Below are 24300 nucleotides of genomic sequence, written 5' to 3' on the forward strand. Positions count from 1 at the left end.
TGTTTTTATCAAGCATCATTGATAAGAGATTCTTGTGATGCTAGCGGTATCTTGACAGTCTTGCTACATTTAATACTACATAACATTGTTCAAAGATACGTACATTTGGATTAGCGGTTATGGTACTTAAAATTATTCGATCGTCGAAAATCGACAGATGAGAGAGAGAGAGAGAAACATTTATTTACACATCGCATCGATCGCAATCGACCGTTGAAAATGACCGGTGAAATGGACATTCAACTCGAAATGAATCCTTTTGCAATGGAATTAGAAATCAAGTTGATTTATCGCTGGTTTTTCTGTGGCGTAGGTACAGAACACGTCACTTCGTTTGTTTTGTGGCGGTGAAGAAGTTAAAAAGAGATGAAGATAGAGCCAATTAAAGTTCCGCGTGACGTTACGTCGTAGGACACTCCGACACCTGCAAGGAACATCATCGTAACTCATTTCACTAACTTTACAGGGCGGCACATCAAAGATTTATATATTTTTAAGTGAAGTATAAAATCATAAAGATTATGTTTTGTCTAATTCTATCTCTCAATTCTCCATGAAAAATCCATACTAATATTATAAATGCGAAAGTGTGTGTATTTGAGTGTTTGTATGTTTCTCCGTCTGTCACGTCGAAACGGAGCGACGGATCGACATGATTTTTGGCATAGAGGTAGTTTATGGACCAGAGATTGACATAGACTACTTTTTATCCCGAAAAAATGCACAGTTCCCTAGGGAACAGCGCGCGATAACCGAATTCCACGCGGGCAAAAACTAGTAAATAAGTAGTAAATAAATAAATTGGCCATTCGGGCTCAATAAAAATACTTGGTAACCTTAAAAACGTTTATTAACAATATTGTCAGCCTAGCATAAAACATCCTATCAGGTAAGTACGCCGCGTCAAGAGCGCTCCTCCTTCCGTTCCGACTCCAGCGCCGCTCGCTGCTCTTCTGTGCAGTATTCTGGAGACAAGAAATATTCCAATAAGGTTTTGTTAAATAGTAGATTGTACAACAAGAGCGTAACACGAGCCGTTTTACCCAAGACGTTCATATAGCCACCCGAGCCGGTACGACGAGGGTGGATAGACACGTCGAGGGGAAAATGGGTTTAATGCTCGAGTTTTACACTCTGCTTTTCACATAGATTGCGAGATGAAATAGCAACAGTGGAAACAATCGTCAATGCAGCCAGTATAATGGAGACCACGGAACCTCGCGCGACGCAGTGGGGGATTGTTAATATACATAGCATAATATTCCCGTGATAAGACTGAACTAGTCCGTTCATCGTGATCAATGGTCAATGGTTTACTTTTATTTATATAACCTTTTTGTTTTTCCTTTTTGTACAATAAAGAGTATATACAAACAAACAAACAAACAATGGTCGTGATCAATCATATTGAGCATTGAGCCAGTCAAGCAGTATTTAAATTAATTCAACGCTCGTCTCTGTCCGATTTTCTAAACCCAAGCCTTCTGCTCTATGCTCGCACTCAGCACCCAAAATACTGCATGTGAGATCACGTTCATAACATTAGATAGCTGTATTCCAGTCAAGGTGAAGTCAGTCAGTCAGTCAAGAGGTTTGAAGTTCCTTAGAAACCATTTCACGACCACAAAGAGGCACCTGGGCACATTCTCATAGGCAACATGCAGGGCACTGCTGGCAGTGAGAATACTTGATTGATCCGACTTACGTGTCTTGCTAGCTTCCCAGCCGATGAACTCTCCAGTCCGCTCGTTCTCAGTCTTCAACCATTCGTGGAGGGGTTTGAAGTACTCCAGAAGACCGTCGGCCTTCATCTGTCTCTGGCCGGTGAGCGCTTCCATCGCGTCAGGCCACGGGTGGGAAGAGCCCATTCGGAGCATGTTTCTGAAGAAGACAAATTAAAATATGTTTTATTACATCACTATCATCATCTGTATTACAATCAGGCTCATTTGCTGGGTACGACCTTACTCTTGATTTCTTTGTAGCTCCCATGCGGGCCTAATGTCTATTGAGAACTCGACACACACTATTGAATTGCATTATAGGTGTATGTGGATAGGATAGGATGTTTTATTTCAACAAAAAACTAGTGCTTTAATTTAAAATTTAATTTCAGACAAATTTCAATACAGTCAGAGAGAGGATATGTGCCCAGATTTTAACTCACGACCCTATTCTTGAGAGAGACCATAATTCAAACTAATATACTGTCATAAAAAACAAGAATAATACTTTGTATAAGTTTGTTTATTCGTTGTCTTAATGAACAAGCTTGAACTTACTATGGATGAAGTTAGTTCATAAATTTGTGATCGACTGTACAAGATTTGCTTAGTTTAGGACTCAGTCAATGAGGGCTACCGTTTTCGCGCTCACCAGTTGGCGCCACTGTAGACAAAGGTTCTGTCTGAAGTATAGTGGTTAGTTTGTTATTACGAGCGTGAAAACAAAATTTACATTTAAATCACATTTAATACCTTAAAATCGTACCATAAAAATATCAAGCATGCCACAGTGTTGCATAGTCCCGTTTTGTTCGGAAAAAAGGGAGGACAAAGGTTACCGAAAGACAAAACTGTCCCAAAACACAGACATTCATTGCCCCGTAACGCGTATTCGCCATAATTCATTTCAGGTGTTGCAAAATATTCACAAAATTATTCTAACTATATAAATAAACCGGCGTAGCTCATCCAAAAACACTGACATTCGACATTTCGGAGACATCTCGCTACACTAGCGCCTCTAGTGGTGAATTCATACGCGATAGTCCTCATTGGTGACCATTGTCAATGGTATTATTTTATTTTAAAGGTAAACCAAAAATATATGACTATTGTCAAGTGGGTGATATTGTTCTTATTTATACAGCAATAGTTCAGTCTAGTCGGAACAATGACATCTTGACTTGTTAGCTATGATGTTAATTTGGAAAGGTTTTGTAGTGAAGTTGTTTCATTCGCCAAGCGTTATTTTCAGTAGTTTATTATAAACATTATTTACAATGATCCGTTGTTGACTACTAATCGTTTTTGGGCATTGTTTGTTATTGTTCAAAGAAACCGCCACAGTGACACTGACAATCATTAAAATTATTGCCAGTGTAAGAAATTAGTTCCAATAAAATTTCGCAACATGGCGATTAGTCATATATTTCTGGTCAGGCTTTACTTACGCTAATGCATTGCCAGCTTCTACACTCTGGTAGATGTCACAGTCGACCAGTTTCTTAGTTGGCGAGTACTCGCCCGCCAACTCGCAGAGGGTTCGGTGGAATTGGAACTGGATGATGAATGATACGTAGTACCTGGAATGAGATGGTGGTTATGTAAGGAAGCGGTTTTTTAAGCTGCTACGCGAAGCTTTATTTCAGCTATACAATATAATGTCAGACTCATACACAAAGAAGACAGAATACACATCGCTGATGTATTCAAGGCGATAGTTAGTAGAAAAGTGATCAAGATCAAGTAACAACAGGTTTCTTTGTTTTTTTTTAACATTACACAAAATGAGAGGTGTTATTAAGTTTGACGTCAATATCTGTCTGTATCTGGCATCATCTCTCTCAAACGTAGCTTTTCGCTAAACATTGTCTGTAAGTATCTATATTTTCGTAATAATATACAGGATATGGCAAATTCAGGAGTTGCCAAATACCGTAGTGCATAGATTTATAAATGCGTTTGAATGCTCATGTGAACGTTTCTGGCGACACTTCTGTCATTACAAACTGGGACATTGCCTCTTGTTTATTCTACACCATGATCTTACCTAGCGTACTCCACGTCAGCAGACACATGGTACTTAGCCGCTGCATCAAAGTCCTCTTCGGTCCTATTGACAGGAGGTTCCACTCCTTGGAGGGATTCCCTCAGCCTCCAGTAATGACAGTTGTAGTCATCAGGAGTAGTGGTGCCGCGGAATACTCCGTAGCGGAACAGATCGAGAGTATAGGCGAAGGGGAGGAAGACGATCTTGTCGATACCCTGAAATGTTTCAAAGAAAATGTTCAAGATTAGATGGATCTTAGAAACAATAACCAACTTGGAAAATCAATAATAATTTGATTGCTTAATAGCGACATCTCTTGTCTGGGTGAGCGGTTAGTTCAGAAAGAATGTGACGTCTGTCGACGCAACATAGATGTCATGTAGATAGCCTAGTAGAAATAAGCAACCTGAGATATGTATGCATAGGAAAAAATCGTGTCTAGATTCCCTTTCGGCAGTGGTGTAGGGGTTATAGCACGCAGCACGGAATGCTGAGGACCTTTTTCTGGTTTTTCTGTGCATCCATGTCTCAGTTTGTATTTACGATATGGAACTTAGAAAAGAAAATAAAAAAAACAACGTTGATAGTTCAAAACTAAATATCTCAAAAATGATAACACCTATTCTAATAATCTTTCTCTCTCTAATAATCTTTTTGCGTCAGCGGTAAAAAAACTAGGGGCGAAGAGCAGTAGAACTAAATAATGACGGGCAATTTATAAGACAATTTAGAGTAAACATAGATAGCAACAAATAAAGTATCATTGGAAATGGGAACTTACCCTTGCTAGAAATTAAAGGATCAAAAAAATATTAATAATGAATTATAAAAACTGGCCAAGCGCAAGTCAGACTGGCGCTCCGAAGGTTGCGTACAAATTCGTGCATTAAAATATACGCTATAAACGACCTTATTTATAATAATCCATTGCTAGCAGAGCCTTCTACGCAATGTGGGATCATTCTATTGGTGGATTGAAACCCTACTTATTTATTTTATTTATTTAATCTTTATCGCTTATTGTTGTAGTGGCATGAATTAGGGTTCCGATTATCACTCTTCGAGTACGGCACCCTGAAATGATTAAATGCTTGACCAAGTATACTAACCATTTTATAAAGCTGGTTTATTTCAGTCTGTTCATCTTCTGCATCACCATTGATGAGTCCAACTCGCCGTAGGTGCTTCGGCGACGACACGGATAGTGCTATGGTGTCTCCTACTGCCTCATGGAATCCTGAAACATGGGACGGAAAACTACTATTTTACACCTTAACGTTAAGTAATGTTCTTTTAGAAATGAGAAAAAGAGTTAACACTTAACAAAAAGTAGTATGTCGATAAATATTTACGGAAGAGGAAGACTGACGAAATTCTCAAGACATTAGTACAATTAGATCCTTAGTGATGACCAATAGCAAGAAAATGGTACATTTAATAGAAAATCCATCCTAATGTCATAAATGCGAAAGTGTGTGTATTTGTGTGTTTGTATGTTTGTCCGTCTTTTACGTCGGAACGGAGCGACGGATCGACGTGATTTTTGGCATAGAGATAGTTTATGGGCCAGAGAGTGATATAGGCTACTATTTATCCCGGAAAAATACAGAGATCCCGAGGGAACAGCGCGCGATAACCGAATTCTACGCGGGTGAAGCCGCGGGCAAAAGCTAGTCGCAAGATATGTCGGTAGTTTCAATACAAATACAAAAGAAATGCACAGGCTGAGTAGATTACGCACAAATATATTAACACCAGGATCACACTTTTGCAGTACCCGTTACATCGTTATTTATTTTCCCGAATTCATTGTAAATCTTTATGAACATTCTCTTTCGTTGCAAATATTTAAATTATATATCAATATCATCTACATTTAACATTATTATGGTGTCACATCATTAAGTAGGTTAGAAACAGATATCACACATAAAGCCCCCATATACGTCACAACCCAATTCACCTGGATTGGCGCCAGATCGGAAAACAACAGGCTGGTGAGCATATTGCAGGTAATACTCAACATGCCCCATCTCGTGGTGGACTATTCTGAACCTCTCCATTTCGATTCTCGTGCACATTTTGATCCTGATAAAAAACTCAAATCAATTACCTGGGTTAGCTCCATCTCTGAATATGATCGGAAGGTGTTTGTATTGTAGAAAGTACTGAATATGACCCATTTCGTGATGTGTTGTTTGGAAATATTCGTAATCTACGGTTGTGCACTGCTTGATCCTTGAAATTAAGCCAAACGTTAGAGGATTCTACGGAATTTAGAAAAGCAGTAAAAGCGTACGATGACGACGGGAGTTACATTTCGTTGCAAATATGTGTCATTTTCTTAAGACACTGGCACAAAACATGGTGAAAAAGCTGTTCAAAATCGCTCGCTCATATAAACTTTAAACAAACCACCACCTCTAATAGCAAACCAACTAGCATGCATAATTGCAAATAAACACGTAGTACCACTTCATCTACCTCATTACCTAAAATCTTCACCATCGTAGAAGTCCCATGCTGAAGCATGACACACAATTTCCCTATCAGTAGGTTTCTCTATAATAGAGTTCTGCCAGAATTTCTCAGGCATAGCTGTCAAGTTCAACGACCTGAAGAATTCATCTGACATTTTGAACATCTTAAGAGGTGTATAATTCTGGTCCTTCATAGCTTGTGTAACGTCAATTTCTTTCTTGTCTGGATATGGACGCGTGTAGGACTCTATATTGCTCCATGTCTGAGCCCACATGTTACCTGGAAACCAGAAGATAAATAAGCTAAATAACCTCTTTCTACTCCATTTGATAATATCTATGTTTATGCAACGCGTATTATGTTGTGTCTTCATGCAAAATCCTATCCTCTTATCTATCTGCTTTCACATATCAGAAATGTCTTGTCAAAATAATCAAAAAAACATTTATATATCAAAATTATTTTCGATATTAAAGAAAAACAAGTCTAATTGAGTTAAAGCCCTCACCTAATAAATGCGCTGGGATAGGTCCTTTAGCGGATACAATTTCAGGTCCGTATTTGTCCCTGAGTTGCTTCCTGACATATGCATGCAGCTGCTGATATAGTGGCTTCACATCCTCCCACAGCTTAGCAAGCTGCTGTTCAAAGTCTGCAACTTCATACTCTGATTGCCACCATTCTGCTACGTCTTTGAAACCTGAAAACGGAGAGTAATAGCGTTAGAAAAAAGTTCAAAGGGGATTAGGATTCAACAAAGTCATCAAAAAAGTTTTTTGTATGGGCTAATAACTGATGAACAGTCAAATCCTGTTGATATTCTAACATAACATTAATTATTTGTGATCCATCTTGATTTATGTGAAGCATGTAACGTGATAGGCGTTTTGGTTTTTCATACTGTAAGCCTATTATTGTATTGTTTTGAATAAATAAATAAATAAATAACATAAGTAATTTAAATAATTCTACATTCCTCGAAAAATATCTCTGAAGTTAAGCATGTACGGCAAGTCATATTTTTTAGAGTTCTGTACCCCAGAAGGAAAAACGGAACCCTTTTAGGATCAAAGCTATGTTCAACAGTGAACGTCTTCCAGCTGATGATGAAAATTATCTTGGCATACGATCATTACCATCCGTACAACGTGGCTCAGTTTCACTGGACAATCCTGGCACTAACATCACGTCTGTTATAAATAAAAAATACTAACCGTTGAGTTTCGCAGCCTCGTTGTTCAGTGTAACGTATTGAGTGAAGTTGTCCTTAGCCCGAGTACCGGCCGCCTTATGCCACTCAATCCAGGTGTGCTCTAGCTCAGATACATTCTGACTGTGAGCGAAGATTTCCGTGATGTCTGAAATGAGAACATTGCTTTTAAAGTAATTTCTAAATCATCTGTAGCATGTCATACATATTGGTCCTCGTGTGGCCAGTGAACCAGGAACAGATACAAATCGTGTATTTGTTCAACATAGAAACATTAGGCCTAATTTTTCATCAGAGGTGTAATTAAATCAGAATAAAAGATGTAGTGTGATGTAGGTACTAGGTGTAATTAGAAGACGAAGCATTGGCAGAATTCCCACTAAAAAGACTGACGACATCACGAGAGTCGCGAGGAGCAGCTGGATGCAAGTGGCGAGTTATTGTTCACTTTATCTTTCTAAGGGGGATTCAATAGTATGTAAAATGTTCATGACGTTATCAAAGTCATCATCATCATCAGTCGGAAGACGTCCACTGCTGAACAAAGGACTCCTCCTTAGAACGGCACAATGAACGACAACTCGCCACTTGCATCCACCGGTTTCCCGCTACTCTCACAATGTCTTCAGTCCATCTGGTGGGAGGCCTGCCATCGCTTCGTCTTCCGGTTCATGGTCGCCACTCAAAGACTTTTCTGCCCCAACGGTTATCTGTTATTCGAGCGATGTGGCCCGCCAACCTGCATATTTTTCCAGCTATATCGGTGACTTTAGTTCTATCGGATTATATCGCGTAAAGAAACTCCACCTGAGCCTCTCTAAAAGGCTAACAGTCAAGGATCGCGTCTCAGCGCCATAAGTTATCACTGGCAACACACACTGGTCGAAGACTCTAGTCATCAGGCTCTGCGGAATATTGGACGAGAAGATAATAATATCACGAAGTTTCCCGAACGCTGCCCATCCGAGTTGGATTCTTTGGGCAACCTTTTTATCGAAGTTGGACCTACCCAATAGAACAACTTGTTCAAGGTAGAAATAGTGGTTAACAACTTCGAGTGTATCGTTCCCAAAGATAACCGGCATGGGTGTGACATGGACATTTAACATGATTTTAGTCTTGTCATTTTCATTTTAAGACCCACCTGTTGGGAGACGATACTGAGGTCACTGAGCATAGTATTGAGCTCCTCCAGCGACTCCGCCATTATGACACTACGACATAATGTTATAAAAGTATAATTCCATAAAAGCAGAGCGAAAATGTACAGAATTCGTTTGAATTGATTGGTTCGTTTGATTGTTTAATTGCAATATTTAAAATTATCAAATACGGACGAAACCCAATCTTTCTTTAAATTTAAGTCTTTCGCAGTAGCTTACATTTCAACAGGCATCTCTTAGGTTATCATGTAGCTTTGCTCAGGACCTTCCGCGGGAAAAAATGTGCCTCCGTCTCTGGACCAGCATTTTGAGCAATTCAAATCCGCCGCGCAGTTCCACGCGCCAGTGTGCAGATGTTTCAACACTATTGCTTACACGTGGGACCGACTGTGGCTAGGGGGGTACTGGTTTAATCAGTCTTCTACAATGGAACAACGCAAGACAACACAATACTTCCAGCTGACGAAGTACTATAGTCGCAATTTTATCACTGCTTACTTACCAGGTTCTAACGCCAGATCGCACTTCGTTGGATTCTTATACGAGCATATCTTCGAAGTGGCATAGTTGGACTCCATCCCTGACACAGACTTCATCAGAAGCTTGTATTTGTCATCGGGCAGAGCTGCCACACCTAGTTGGCTGTACTTTTTGAACATCCTCCTCAGGGTTACATCCTGGAAATCCTGCCATCTATACATCTTCGTGTCCTCCCACGCCGCTTTCTCTTGCTTTGATATCTCCAGCTGCAGTTGTATCTGGATTTTTTAAATATTTATAATTATAATTTTTGCTTTGAAGAGAGTACACAGGATTATATCAACTTATTCCGTCATATTGGTTTCACCACCGCACGATCAGGTGCGGGAAGCAACTCCACTAATTGTGTGTATCCTGGGTAAAATATCGTTATAAAATAGTCTACCATTTAGAAAATATTGGAGATGTCTTTTTTTCAATCAAATTAAAAAAGGCGTCAAAGGTCGGGAGAGCGGGGCCTGGTTGGTGATGTCACGTCTATGAAAGAAGTGTACCAAGGCGTATAACATCGAACTTCATTCTAACATAAAAAATGCGTGTCCAACTCTTTATTGTACGAGGTTACATAAATGTCTGTTAAGTACATTTGCAGGGATCTCTGGTCAACCTTTGAGTGGTAGAGGAGCAATCCAAAAAATCGACAAATAGAGCAAACATTTGTCCCTCAAATATAACTTGTTTTGTTTCACAGTAACTGACGAAGCAACTATATTTTTTTAGGAATGTAGCCAATTATTGGTTGACCTCAGACAACCAGGTCTTTACAGCTTGGAAATTGAAAACAAATTAGTTTGGTATTTTGAACATGAAACTACCGTGAGACTCACTCATATGAAATGATATTGTACCAGATAACTCACGTCCTAAATCGAGTTTAGCTTGACATGTTTCGGGCTAATTCGTAGCCTTTCTTCCTAGGAGCCCGAAACATGTACAGCTAAACTTGGAGACGTGAGTTAGTTATCCAGTACAATATCATTTAGTTTGGAATTCACATTGTGCTGAAATGATTATTTCATTAAATCAATTGCAAATGAAGCAAGCCACTAAATGAGATTGAAACAAAAAGCTAGGATGAGTAAGGCAATCTCAATAAATAAAAAATAAGGTTGGCCAACGTCTAACTCAAGCTTTTAGGAATTCACGAAACAGCAATCTAACTGTGTTCTAACAGAAAAACTAGTTTTGATATTGACTATTGCCTACAAATAATGAGAACGTGTACATAAATGACTGTTATCTTCATTAGTATGATTGATTCTACTTATGTTTCTTTGCCTTTGATGATGATGACTATCATTACAGTACAATGTACTATTAACTAAATCTAGTTTCGCAACAGTCGTTAAAAGCGAATATAGTTACGCTAAGTGTTATGGGCTACAATCAAATGTTTACTATAATGATATGACAGCTAAACTTTGCCAGAGATTTTCTTTATTGATAGTCTGCATGGACTTTTTTTGGAATATAAAAAGTATGCTCATTGCCTGTTTATAGTCGACCAAGTAATCGATTTTCCATCCTCAGGTTTATTGTCATTTGTAGCACTTGAAACTTCAAAGCCTATTTTCACTCACAAGTTAATATGACAGACAGTCTTATTGTTTTATTTCTGAAGTAGGAACTATCATTGAAATTGGTAAAGCACTTTCTTGGTCGACAATACATTTTTCTACGGTATAGTATCAATTTGTCTAAAAAGTGGTCTAAAAAGCAACTACTCTGAGTAAAAATAAGTGGTCTAAGAAGGAAGTGGTCCTAACCTGTTTTTTCTTGAAAAATAAAAAAAAAACATTGGCCAGGTTAGGTTAGAGTTGCGTCAGGGCGCGAAGCGCCTCAGCCACGTAAAATAGGAGCTCCGCAAAGCAGAAATCTTACTACTTAGACCCTAATTCGCTACTTATTCCTTATGCTTTTTAGACAAAATTATATTAATCCGTATTAATGTACCTACTTATTGCTCTGAATTGTTTATTTTGCGGTGTTCAATAAAGAGCTGTTATTGCGTTAATCCAGGTTATTTAGAACACATCTCATCATTTTCATTTGTGTGTTTATTTTTAACCCTTTTCCAGGCCCGGCGAATTTATATGTGCTACAACAAAATAAATCATAGTTTTATATTGTTTTTCTGTGAGGGTTTTTAAACGAATAATATTTTTAACGTATTCAAACGATTTTGTACCGTATTGCATACTTAGTAAGGTCGAATAATTGTGTACATTTATGTGGTTGCTTTATGCACTATGCCTGGAAAAGGGATAAAACGTAGAGGTTGAGGACCTGTATGACAGTTGTTGCATAGACATAGTTATCGTAAGGTCTCGAGTAAGCAAAGTAGTTGTTTATAGTTCATAGATACAACCTACGCAAAGTAACGCCTGATTCAATAAAATTACCTTTTTCTCCTCATTTTCCTTGGTAATATTGGACGTGTAGTCCCACTCAGCCTTGTGAGCTATTTTTCGTCTGATCCCAGTGGCTATATCCAGCTGCATGATGTACTCCCGACCCTCATGCTCGAGGGCTTCCAAGTCTGGATCCCGACCCTGGGTGGCGACCACAAAGACGGCGACGATCGCCGCTATCAGTACAGCGCCGCCTCCGATTTTCAGCATCGTCTAAAATTAAATAATGGAGTTATTTTAATTAAGATACTTAAACTACCTAGAGTAAAAATTCAACGGCCCTAGCCTTTTACTAGTCTATCCTAGGGTAGAGTGTGGTTGGCTCCCAGCACCTAGAACGGCGCTATTTGCTCCACCCTAGAGACGACCCTCGAATCAGGCAAAGAAGGAACGAGAGAAGATCAAAAACTGGTAGCAGAATTTTTCTGTAGTCTACTGTTGGTGTGATGTGACTTCAAACCTTTGGCGGCTAAACAGAACTCTGTCTTTTTATGAAGAATTTGAAGATAATTCAGTCAAAATGAAGATGATACAGAACTTTTTTGATTCCAGTATCAAATTTGCTACTAAAATAATAGTCAAAGTCCTTATAATTTTGCCAGGTGCTAAGACTTTAAAACACGTTATCACATTAAAATGTATAGTTTAAAAGTGAATTAAACAAATCATCGTGTTTTGGCATTAAATTGCATGGCTAGTTAAAAACGAAATGTTAAAATCCATTTTATTTCGATACGTGAATGATTTAAGAATAAATAGTTTAGAAACACTAATATCATGGCATTATCTTTTTACCAGTGACCTTCTACTGTTGTACGGATATATTGTACCAAGTTTTAAATTAAAATTAAATAGCAAAGCATTATTGTAAATAACGAAAATGTCAGCGAATGCTGTGCTGTCAAAACATATAGTTTTAAGTGAGTTTCTAATCACACTGTGACAGAAAAACAAATGTTGCACAAAAAGGTCTAATAAGGTGGGGTAGCATTATGGTCATTTTTATGCAAATTGTGTTTTGGTGTCATAAAGCATATTACGAATGACCGAACGGCGCAGGATCCTCTTCCCCGATAAGCTTCTGCAATCTATGAGATTTCTATCCTACTACAGTCAGGTTCGCAAGACGTGTTGCATTATTTTATGGAAAACAAGTTTTAAACCGCAGCTTCACCCGCGTTAGAAATTCCTTCACCAAAACATTTACAATCTCAAATTTTGGCCTGAAAAAGGTTTCGGTCAAATTTTAAAGCACAACGCCATCAACCACAACGTTACTCCCTAGATCTGTACCTGTATACTGAGTCACGTACCAGAGTGGAACCTTTTCATAACCAATTTTGCTATGATTTCTTTGGAAAACGTATGGGATGTCAATATAACATTAATAGCACCAAGGTTCCACTCTGATACGTGACGTTTCCTCAACTGTACAATCAAGGAAACTGAATCACGTACCAGGGTGGAGCCTTTGTGCTACTAATGTCACGTTGACATCCTATACCATTTGCCAAAGAAATCATATCGAAATTGGTTCTGAAAAGGTTCCACCCTGGTACGTGATCTGATCAGTTCCCTCAACTGTACGTTTGATGGTCAGAGGAATGTAAGTTGGCTCCCATCCAGCAAAAGACTTGATTCTACGTAACTCACAACTATTCAATATAAACATAATTGAAATTTGATTAATTTATTATGCCGCCTCTACATGCTTGGCAAACAACGGCAAACAGCGAACACCAAACAACGAACATGAACGTGTGGATAGGTTAGGTTCGGCTGTGTTTGCCTGTTTTTGTTCGTGTTTGCCAGTGATCGGCGTCGGTGTCGGTTTTTATGCACAAATCAAAGGGTATTCGACAAACGTGTTTGCGATGTATCCAAACGCTTGTCTGTAGTAAACATGTTTGCGATGTATCCAAACCTTGTACGTTTCCTTCTTTTTCGTTTAATTTCATTTTGCTTTCTTTTTAAATAAAAATAGGTCAACCCGAAAGTCTGGGGACCCTGGGTATGCCGTGTTTGTGTTGGGTGATTGTGGTCAGTGTTTGGTATTTGTGGCAAACACCAAGCATGTGGAGGCGGCAATAAAACTCTTGAGGCTAACTAGAACACCAAATTTCATGAAAATAGCTCAATCGATTATTAAGATCCAAACATCTAAAAATCGGGATTGGACTACCTACCTACAAACCTAACCGACTTCCAAATGGCCTAGCAAGTTGAAATTTAGCATCCAGCTGAGTAATTGTGTGGTTAAGAACGCGTAAATAAAGCAACAGTGTTTTTATTTACACACTAAGAGCCGCAAGAAATAAAAGAGATACATCCTTGAAGCATCTAGCGAATTTAAGCGTGACAATCACCATCACAATATGGCGTATGCATAAAGATCCAGTCATGTTACACGCGAGGCAGTGGCGTGCGACGGACCGAAACGGTCGGAAGGACAATGGCTTGAAGACAATTAGTTGGGATATCTTTATCATGGACGACGATCTTTACTTTTGGTACTGAGTGGACCAAGAGCCCACGATGGTCAGACCTTCGTTACGCTATGTATTATAAATACAGGTAAGAACGACCCAAATTATAACGTTTGGAGACTGAGCGTTATGTGAGTTAGTTGAAATTCTTAATGCAACATATTTGCTAATAGCAGAATGGATTTTTGGCGAAAATAAAAATCACTGGCTGAATTAATTGCGATCTATTTTGTAATTTGTATTGAGTGAACTCTCATAGGCCAAACAACGAATGCCCCGCTTCTTGAAAAGCTCTGATGTTAAATCATCTTCGGTGTTAAAAACCCTTTAAGTATCATTCAAAGCCAAATGGTCAGGTATTCAAACCTCAACACAACTATGTACATTTACTATCTCTATTAGTACAGAACAACCCATTAAATGGTAATTTAAGTCATTTCTAGCACGAGAGTCGATAACAATGCCATGTGGCGTGAAAATTATCTATTTAACCATCCATTACGCCGTTAAATGAGATTAGTAATTGTAAACTTATTTTTTTTTTAACTCGTAGGTATATACAGAAATAGGCCTGCGTTTTGACGACAATCACGCATATCGTAGGCGAAGACGTGGACTTAGATGGAACACGCTTGCTTAATAAATGTCCATTCATCTTAGATTTGACGACGGGCTGAATGTAGCGTACCTACATGGGGACTACTATGAAATTCAAGAATCGAAGTTCGTATCGTACCGTTCCTCTCACTCTCGTATTTAATAGCACTAGCGTTAGCGGGACTGAAAGATACGAAGTTCGAATTCTGCACTTCGCAGTTAAGGGCTAGGGAAACAAACTCAGCAGGGTGTATATTTGGGCCGTCATTATTCACAACATGTTTCTAACGGAATCTAAAATTAACTCATCATCATCATCATCAGCTTACAGCAGTCCACTGCAGGACATAGGCCTCTTTTTGGCGCGCCACAACACTCTGTCTTCAGCCCTTCGCCTCCTCCGCCGCCAGTGACCCTCTTACGGTCGTCCGTCTACCGTGCCTCAGGATGCCCTACACTACTTTTTCCCGTCCGTGGTCTCTATTCGAGGACTCGTCTGCTCCACCGTTCATTGGTCCTGCGACAGACGTGGCCAGCCCAGCGCCACTTCAGCGAACTAATTCTTTGAGCAACGTCGGTGACCTTCGTTCTTTGTCGGATGTGATTTCGGATTTTAACCTTCAAAGATGCTCTCTCCATAGCTCGCTGAGCGACCGTGAACTGGTGTCAATTTAATATTGATCCAAGCACTCCTATCTATTCAGTTTCAATATGTGTCGGATTGTATCCATTTCTCAAGAAATCTGATAAAGAAAGTGTTGAAAAAATTACGGCGATTCCAACGCCCGAATATTCATCCAGCAGGGCATCCCACTCCTCTGCTGTTTATTTTTATCTCAAATGCTCTACTCGTCTCTATACGCCGCCAATAAAATTATATCCGCGTAATGCCGTTGGTCCAGAGAGAAAGAAAGAAAGAAAGAAGACATTATTCACTAACACAGAAGACATATACAGCAAAATTTACACAGCAGTGAGCAGTGAGAGGCTTGCCGATTCTGAAACGCCATTACAATTTTATTCGTATGTGCCCGTGTCGCCACCTACACTGAAACTATAATGACATTATTTTTGTCTTGATTATAAGACTACGGCGAAATGAGCTGGATAATTTGTTTTATAATTCAGACAATGGCGGTTAAAGGGTTATTATTGTTTCATTTTATTTGTATAAAATAGGACCCTATTGGCAAACTTCTGGTTCAGAAAAGAGCTTGTGCTTAATATAATTTCCTACAAAATCTATCCTCATTTAAGTTTGACAGGACAGTTGAAATGGCAATGCACCACATAAATCGAAAAATAGATAGCAGTTGAGGGAGAAAAGGCCTCCCACTAGGCTAGATAGACTGATGACATCGCGAGATTTGAGGGCAACTGGTAGTTGTAATATTTGAGGGCAACTGGTGGTTGCAAGATTTGAGGGCAACTGGTGGTTGCAAGTAGCGAGTAGTCGTTCATTGGGACCTTTGTTCCACAGTGGACGTCTTCCGGCTTATGATGATGAATATAATTTATGATCTACACTTATTTTAATCATTAACAGACACCAAACTGATATTTTACCACAAAAAACACAGCAAACAAAATAATACCATATTTTAATTTATTTTAATAATATAGTAAACAATGTCAGTAATAGCACCGTCCAAGATGAATTGATCACGCTCCGCGAGTAAAACTGTTGTCTTAACGATTTTGTGTGACGTTTATCTTGCTTTTCAATGACATGGAGTATATCGACATCATCATCATCATCATTTAATCTCGTCAGATAATCATTTGCTGACCTTTTGTCCTAAGTTTGTCCTAAGTAGAAGCTCATGTCATTTTCTATGGGCGTGTAGATGAAAAACAGGGTCGGTATTTCCATGTCAGTATTATTCGGCCCGATAAAGAGCGTCACTTGTCAAAACCATTGAGTCAAAGACACATAAATTATTTTTTAATGTCTTTTATTCTGGACTATGGCACAACCCGTAACCGACCGGACTGTCGTAATTTAGCGGTAAAGGAAACTCATTTATTTATTAAAATTAATTAATGCTACTTAAAAATCTGATATTTTTTTCTGTTAATTACAAAGGTTATTAAATTTTTCAGATATTCCCCTGATTTTGGGTCGTAAATGTTGCTACCTTATTTTAATTGGTTTTGATTTTTCTTTGGTGGTAAATATATTACCGGTACCCATTTAAGGGTTATACTACTAGCGCTAATAGTTTTGTAACAATTATTCCTTTTTTTTTAAAACAATCATAAAACTTTCTCATTAGTATTCCTTTCTGTAAGTCTTATGCTCTCCTTTTTAATATTGCATTAGCTAGCCTATAATTCTTAAAGGACCTACAATTATTAAGCTTCGTCAAAACCATTTAGTGTTTTTCTTTCAAAATTTCCTTCCTAATCTGTTTCTAATGCAAGTTTTTACTGACTTCGCTTTGCCATATTTTTATCAAACCTCTACAAAAGGTACTTACCAAATCCCAAGTCAATTTGACCACTTCAGAAGTAAGCAAAACTTGACCAGCAAAATTAAAAAATATAATATATAATCTTGTATAAACACGCCTAAATAATTAAAAAAAACTCACAATTCTACACACTTTTGACAGTTGCTGTCAACTATTTAAAAAATTGTTTAAAAATAAAATAAAAATTTACTCGTAGCCACCGCGCCGCTGCCGCGACGGTAACTGATGCCAATGGAACCTCAACGCGTCATGTGGAGACGGCGTGCCGATCAATTGATTATCTACTTTTTGCCCTTGAAATAAGATACAACAGATGGCCGTGATGTGGTGTCGTTTTTCTTGAAATTTTGTACAAGTCGGCGGCCGATCGTAAAATCCGCCATATCACGAAATTTCTAGGCATATATATGTATGTAAACTCTTTATTGTACAAAATAAGTAAACAAACACAGATGACAATCAATGAAATATATGTACAAAGGCGAACTTATTATCCCTTTAAGGGATCTCTACCAGTCAACCTTTGAGTGGATGAAAGGAGCATTCAGTCAGGGACAGACAAAAAAGTGAGTTTAAAAACTAACATAGATAGTGGAAGCTACAATACATTGCTTTAAATAATATAACACACAAATCTATAAAAGAATCCTAACATAAAAATACACCTACTATATACAAATTATACAAACAAAATAAGACGTGCCATATCGTAAAATGGCGCCTCAAAGTTGGCCAGGCATATCACGATGTGCCTGAGAAACAATACGGCAGATTGATTAGAGCAACGCATTCGTCGATATTCCTAGCTCTATACCGGGCACATCGTGATATGCCGAAAAAAAGAAAAATTTAGGTACGACGAGCAAAGCGAGGAGTGGTTAGTAAGTACGGCGAGCGTGCCGCGGCAGCGGCCGGCGAAGTGCCAGAACCGATATGGCGGCGTTTCATGATACGCCTCGGAATTTCATGATCTGCCTAAACGTCACTAGGCAAATCGTTAAACGGTGAGTTTTGAACGATATGGCGAATGTCCCTTAGCCAATTCATGAAATGGCGCCATTTCACGATATGCCTAGAAATTTTGTGATATGGCGGATTTTACGATCGGCCGCCGACATACAGATACAAAAAGTCGCGTATAAACTTTTGTTGCAATGACAACGAATTATAACTGAAACATTTTATAGCTTTGATTATCAACGATAATCGGTCTCATATAAATGTCATTTTGGAAAATGACAGGAGTCACGATTTAAAAAAGGTTTATTACAACGTGTTATTTTTTATTTCCGTTAACGTAAGGGGCATTCAGCAGATCAAATTAACTCACCAAAACATCAGTGGGCTAACTATTACTGTTTAAAATATAATCAACGTTTTTAAAGTCCGTAATTAAAATGTTTTTAATTTACACATACTTAACAAGCGAGTTTTTTTGATGTCTCTCTTATATCTCAAGTAAATATAACTATCAAGTGGTTAGGTGAATTTAACAATTTAACCTTTAGCAATGACTGTGAAGTTACATATGTACGAATAACTAAGCTATCTGTCGAAGTTAACAAAAACAAACGTTTGTCTGCTGCAACGTAAGTTGTCATTTAATCGTATAAGTAAGTCGAAATTCAACCATTCCTACTGATCACATTGACTTGAAATTGGGTAGAACGGCGATCATATCCACTGATCTGATTCCATGCATCTTCAGCCTTGCCAGCCAAAAATACACCTTATCACTCTCGCACTAAAATTGTGACCATTTTGAGCTCTACGAGTGTTAAACTACAGCTGATGACTGTACAATCACCTGCTATAATATCTGCCACAGCGGAGCGGAAAATATCCGATACGTCTTACCGGCCCTAGAATAGAGTCATATCCGATATTTATGCACGTTTTTTCGTGTCATATATTGGTATTGCTGACTGTATAGCACATCCGGCCTTGTAGCTATACCATATGAAGTGATATTTTGAGTCACCATTCCATAATGACCTAGAATATGCCAAACGAAAACACACATCCATGACTCATCGTAAATGTGCTTAGCAAGTTATTAAAGGTGTTGTTAGGCAAGATGAAATTGCCATATTGTGGGCAATTTAAGTGGGCAATTTTAAGGGTCAGTCAAGGACTGGTGAAAGGGTAGATTCTTAATAGGCTACCCAACGAAGGCAAATCAGGGGAAAAAACTCGTGTATACCTAAGCGAATTTCGGCGTAGTGGTAGGGAATGATGTTTTAAACCACACACTAAAAGTACTGATGGGTGGGCCCCATTTTTTAGTTTTTCGTAAATAACTCGTAAACGCTGGCCCACAGCAAAAAATGTTTTGAGACGTAAGTAATCTACATAAAATTATCTACAAAAAAAGTTTACATATTTTTTATCTGGGATCAATATTTCACGAGATATGGCGGGAAGAAGATGGGCAATAAAATATAAGCACATTTCTTTAAGTATGGCGATGGATGGATGTTCACGCAGAAACTACTAAACGGATTTGCATGAAATTTGCCATACGGGTAATATATACCTACCCTGGATTAACATATAGGCTACTTTTTTCTTTGCCCGCGCTTAACTCGCGCAGAATTAGTACGTAGTTTAAAATTTTGTGATCCTTTTGATCCCACAGGAAACATATATTATGTTAAAATAAACAGTAGTCGTAAATACAAATAACAAGTACTACGGTCAGGTCATGTAAACCTAGCGTTTTTTTGTTGCTATTCTAGTCTTAAGTCTTAGAGCTAACCGTAATCATAACCACATTTAAAACGCATTAAAAAGTAATTGCGAATTAAAAAACCTCTCATAATAATATGCACTAAGTTTAATATATGTATACCGTGAGAAATACTCCCTACAGACTGGTTTGTACTGAGCATTTAAACCAACTTACCCATTCACTTTACCACAGCGCTACTGTCTTCACATTCTCGCGAATTCGTACTACGAATAATAAGTTTCAAATTTACCTACCGGAAAGTATAAGTTTGTCGGTGTGCAAACATTAAAATTCCTCAAGATTTCATTATTTTTATTCAGTTTGTATAACGGTGTGCATTAATAAAATATGCAGTTAAGAATATTAACGTGTTAATTCTAGATTTCTAGACTGGTATGAAGATAATTAAATGCATAGACGCCAGAGGAAAAAGCTGTAATGATCGGTATCAATTTATAAAGCCTTAGCACACGACATGGTGTAGAGTTGAAATCTAAATCTAAATTTTAGTAAAGTGAGATTTTATTTAAATAAACCCATGTATTTTTTTAAGTTATATTTCTCACCAAACAATTACCATCATCAATATCGTCATGATAATAAAATTAGTAACGGTTTTTGGATTTGATTTTGCATGAATCTCAACCATATTTATCTATAGCTTTTAAATGTTCTTAATTGAACTAAATAATTCTTGATCTGTAATAACAAAAAAAACACATATAAAATATGTTAGTAGCAACTGCTTGGAGCTTATGTTATTTTTTATTACTATGGAGAAATAACTAAAATCGGGCAATATTTCAGGCTACATAATTACTACTTTTTTTCATAATTGTCTTCATCCCAGCCTATATACGTCCCACTGCTGGGCACAGGCCTCCTCTCAGAACAAGAGGGCTTGGGCCGTAGTTCCCACGCGGGCCCAGTGCGGATTGGAAACTTCACACGCACCATTGAATTGAATTGTCTTATAATTAATTTAAATTATTTGTCTACAAAGCTCACGAATTCTTTGAACCCATTTGAACCTAACGTGAAAATAATGAGTCACCATGAAACCTGTTCAAAGGAAAAGTCATTACGATTTTCCCTGTTAATGAATGCCATGTCACTATGACGTTTAATGTTAAAATGGATCCATGGTGGGTCATAAATTAAAGTCTGCCGCAGAGGAGCGTGCCAAAATATCTGAATGTTATAACAACCCTAGAAATATAATGGTTTTTGAAATCTTTTTGTATTTTTTAATTCAATTCCAAATTTTTACTTTAACGGTCTTCCCGTAAAACCTAAATTGAAAATACAAACTGAAATATAAAACCAGCACTGTTAATCGAACCCAGGTCCTCGGCATTCCGTGCCGCGTGCTATACAGCTACACCACTGCTGGACAACGGTACAGAAACGCTTAAGTGGCTAAATAAGAAACAAACAAGCTGAGATATGGGTGCATAGGGGAAATTCGCGTCTGTACCGTTGTCCAGCAGTGGTGCAGCGGCATAGCACGCGGCACGGAATGCCGAGGACCTAGGTTCAATTCCCAGTGCTGGTCTTATTTTTCTGGTTTTTCTGTGCATCTATATTTCAGTTTGTAATTTCAACTTAGAAATAGAGTCGTATCAGATATTTATACGCTTTGTTGTGTCAGATATTAATCCTGTTGACTGTACCTATAATTATATTAAATATATTGACCTGGATAACTCTCGTCTTAAATCGAGTTTAACTCAACATGGTTTCGGGCTAATCCGTAGCCCTTCGTCTTCGGAGCAACGCGACGCAGCGTACGTGTTGCAGCAGCCGCTGAGTCGCGTTGCTCCGAAGACGAAGGGCTACGGAGCCCGCAACATGTCGAGCTAAACTCGATTTAAGACGTGAGTTATCCGGGTCAATATATTTAATACGAGCGAGTCTCACGGTAATTTCATGTTCAAAATGTACCTATAATTAATTTTCATGCAAACTACGCATTGCGAGGATACGGGTAATTTTTATGTCTATTTTAGCCAAATAACGTAAAAACTATGTTATATATTAAGAAGTTTGTTTAGAATAATTTGTCATAAAAACATTGTGAAAAAAATAAAAAAAATCGAGATGGATGTTACTCATGCCAAATTGATTTGCAACCATTGACCTATCCTAATATAAAATATGCACATTTTAAATACATATGTATCAAAGTAGTTACTAACTAATTTATTGTGTGATAAATTACTTGGAAAAAAAACCGTTCAAGTGTGAGTAGGACTCGCGCACCGAGGGTGCCGTACAATTTTTAGGACTACCTATGATCATCCAGTGTAAGCAGAGCTCCTCTCCTAAACAAAGTGTACGCAGTGTGAGGTAATTTTAGATGGTTAGGTACTGATATAGACATACATGGTTTAAGAGGTAAAAAATCAGACATTTAGAACAATTTCAATTTATTTGGGCAGCATAAGCTAAGCCGGTTCCTTTTGTCACGTTGCAAGGGACTGGCAAACGCATTGTGCTGAGATTCTGAATTAGTTTTGTGTTTGTTTGTTTATATACTCTTTATTCTACAAAAAAAAAAAAAGTTACAAAAAAAGAGTTAAGCAAGGCGGGCTTATCCCTGAAGAGATCTCTGCCAGTCAACGTTTGAGTTGTTAATATTTGAATTGTTTATTTGATTTTTTTTTTCATTCTGTGTGCCTATCCTGTATTGTTAATGTTGATAAGTAAATCAATCTTGAACATGAAACTACCGTGAAACTCATAACAAATGATATTGTACCGGATTGTATTAGCCCGAAACAAATCGAACCAAACTCGATTCAAGACTTGACGTGAGTGCTTGGGCCGTAGTTTGGGAACTTCACACACACCATTGAATTGCTTCGCAGGTTTGTGCAGGTTTCCTCACGATGTTTTTATCCGGTACAATATCATTTAATATAAATAAAAATATATTTTTTAATTCAGGAAAGAGTTTGTCTGTGGCATCGTAGCTCTCAAATGGATGGACTGATTTCAATGCAGTATTTTTTTCACATGAGTTTCCTTGCTGTGATTCTTGGCTATTTTTAATTTCAACCAGTGTAGCCATTTTTAAGATATTGAACTTCGAAATGACAATTTCAAGAGTTTCAACTTTTCCAAGTTCATAAGGTTATTTTTAACTAGCAGAACGCTTGTCCAAAAATATATAAAAAAAGACAAAAATCAGCTCGACAATTTTTTTCTTAAAAAATCAAATACCGTAATATTTATTGAACACCACATTACCAATATAGTAAGTAGGTACATAAAGAGAACTATTCTAAAGATAAGCAGGAGGCCTTATCGCTTATCACCGCTCATAACTTTCTATTAGTGAATGAAAGAATGCCTTAAATCGGTTCAGTAATTTCAGAGATTATCACTTTTTTTTTCTTTTAAAACTGAGCTGTGGCCTATATGTATATCTCACTTGATGGTAACCGCAGATGAGGCTAATATTTATCTCATTACAATAAATAAGCAAACAAAGAGTATCTTATTATATATTAGTGTCGATATTCATTTTTGTTTGTCTAAGTTAGATTTTGCTAATAGCAATATACTTGTTAATATACATGTTTACATGTTAAATGGCACATAAACTACTTAATAAGTTTTGCTAAAACATGACACACTGATCGGTTTAACCTGGATACAAATATATTTTTAACCAAAAAAAACATAGGTATTTTTTTGCAATTGAAGTCGTGGGCTATAATGCACCTTAATAGATTAACTGCCATAATTTAATAAGTCATAATGTCATAATTGTTGTTAGTCATATATCTTTGCCACGCTGAAACGGTACATTTTTCAAAAAAAAAAAAATTGTCATACTGTAGAACTCTATAGGTTAGGTTAGGTTTGTTTTATAACAATTCTGAAAAATAAATGGTTTCAGAGAAAAAGAGAGTTAAGACAAACATAACATTATGACTAACATTTTTCTACCAGTCTATAGACCCAAGTAGATTATTTTATTTATTTCATTTATTTGCATATCATCAAAATTACAATATTAATACAGTAATACGAAGGGCATTGCAAGATACAAATTCTTAACCTAAAGATATTAGCCTAAAAACAACATACAGTATTATATTTAATTTAATTGTTCTTATTTTCATGTCACTGCTATTGATTATTATTATATTATATTAATATTATACATTTTAGATTCTAATTTTATTTAATTATATTTTTAACTATTAATTATTAATATTTATTTAATTCATAACATTATTTACCACACATTACGATTATTTGAGGTTTTAGTAGATTATTGAGGGTTAACCTTAAGTATTGGGGGTTGTGATTGGAAGGGACAAATAGGAAATTACAGCCTTGATACACGTCTCAGATATCCTTCCAATACAGCCACCATTATTTGTGTTTTAGTTTTAGTTAATAATTTCTACTAACATAAT

At 37.4% G+C, this 24300-nt stretch overlaps 1 protein-coding gene across 5 annotated transcripts in view; it reads right to left on the bottom strand.

Annotated features, from left to right (window-relative positions):
- Positions 1 to 832: 832 nt before the first annotated feature.
- Positions 833 to 24300, bottom strand: part of LOC141427269 (angiotensin-converting enzyme-like) — a 102266-nt gene continuing 78798 nt past the window's right edge. For 3 of the 5 annotated variants that reach the window (XM_074086550.1, XM_074086553.1, XM_074086552.1), the window contains exons 2-12: positions 11571 to 11792; positions 9131 to 9386; positions 7470 to 7613; positions 6764 to 6955; positions 6267 to 6534; positions 5888 to 6012; positions 4884 to 5011; positions 3775 to 3989; positions 3176 to 3307; positions 1706 to 1881; positions 833 to 965 (exon numbers count right to left, since the gene is read on the bottom strand). In XM_074086550.1, coding sequence (XP_073942651.1) covers positions 904 to 965; positions 1706 to 1881; positions 3176 to 3307; positions 3775 to 3989; positions 4884 to 5011; positions 5888 to 6012; positions 6267 to 6534; positions 6764 to 6955; positions 7470 to 7613; positions 9131 to 9386; positions 11571 to 11792 — 1920 coding nt within the window. In that variant the 3' untranslated portion in view covers positions 833 to 903. Of the gene's footprint in view, positions 966 to 1705; positions 1882 to 3175; positions 3308 to 3774; positions 3990 to 4883; positions 5012 to 5737; positions 5863 to 5887; positions 6013 to 6266; positions 6535 to 6763; positions 6956 to 7469; positions 7614 to 9130; positions 9387 to 11570; positions 11793 to 17142; positions 17341 to 24300 lie in introns of those variants that run through there. The other 2 variants (XM_074086554.1, XM_074086551.1) reach the window with 2 other exon arrangements.

The sequence above is a fragment of the Choristoneura fumiferana genome, chromosome 4 (genome assembly GCF_025370935.1).
Source record: "Choristoneura fumiferana chromosome 4, NRCan_CFum_1, whole genome shotgun sequence".
Lineage (NCBI taxonomy): Eukaryota > Metazoa > Arthropoda > Insecta > Lepidoptera > Tortricidae > Choristoneura > Choristoneura fumiferana.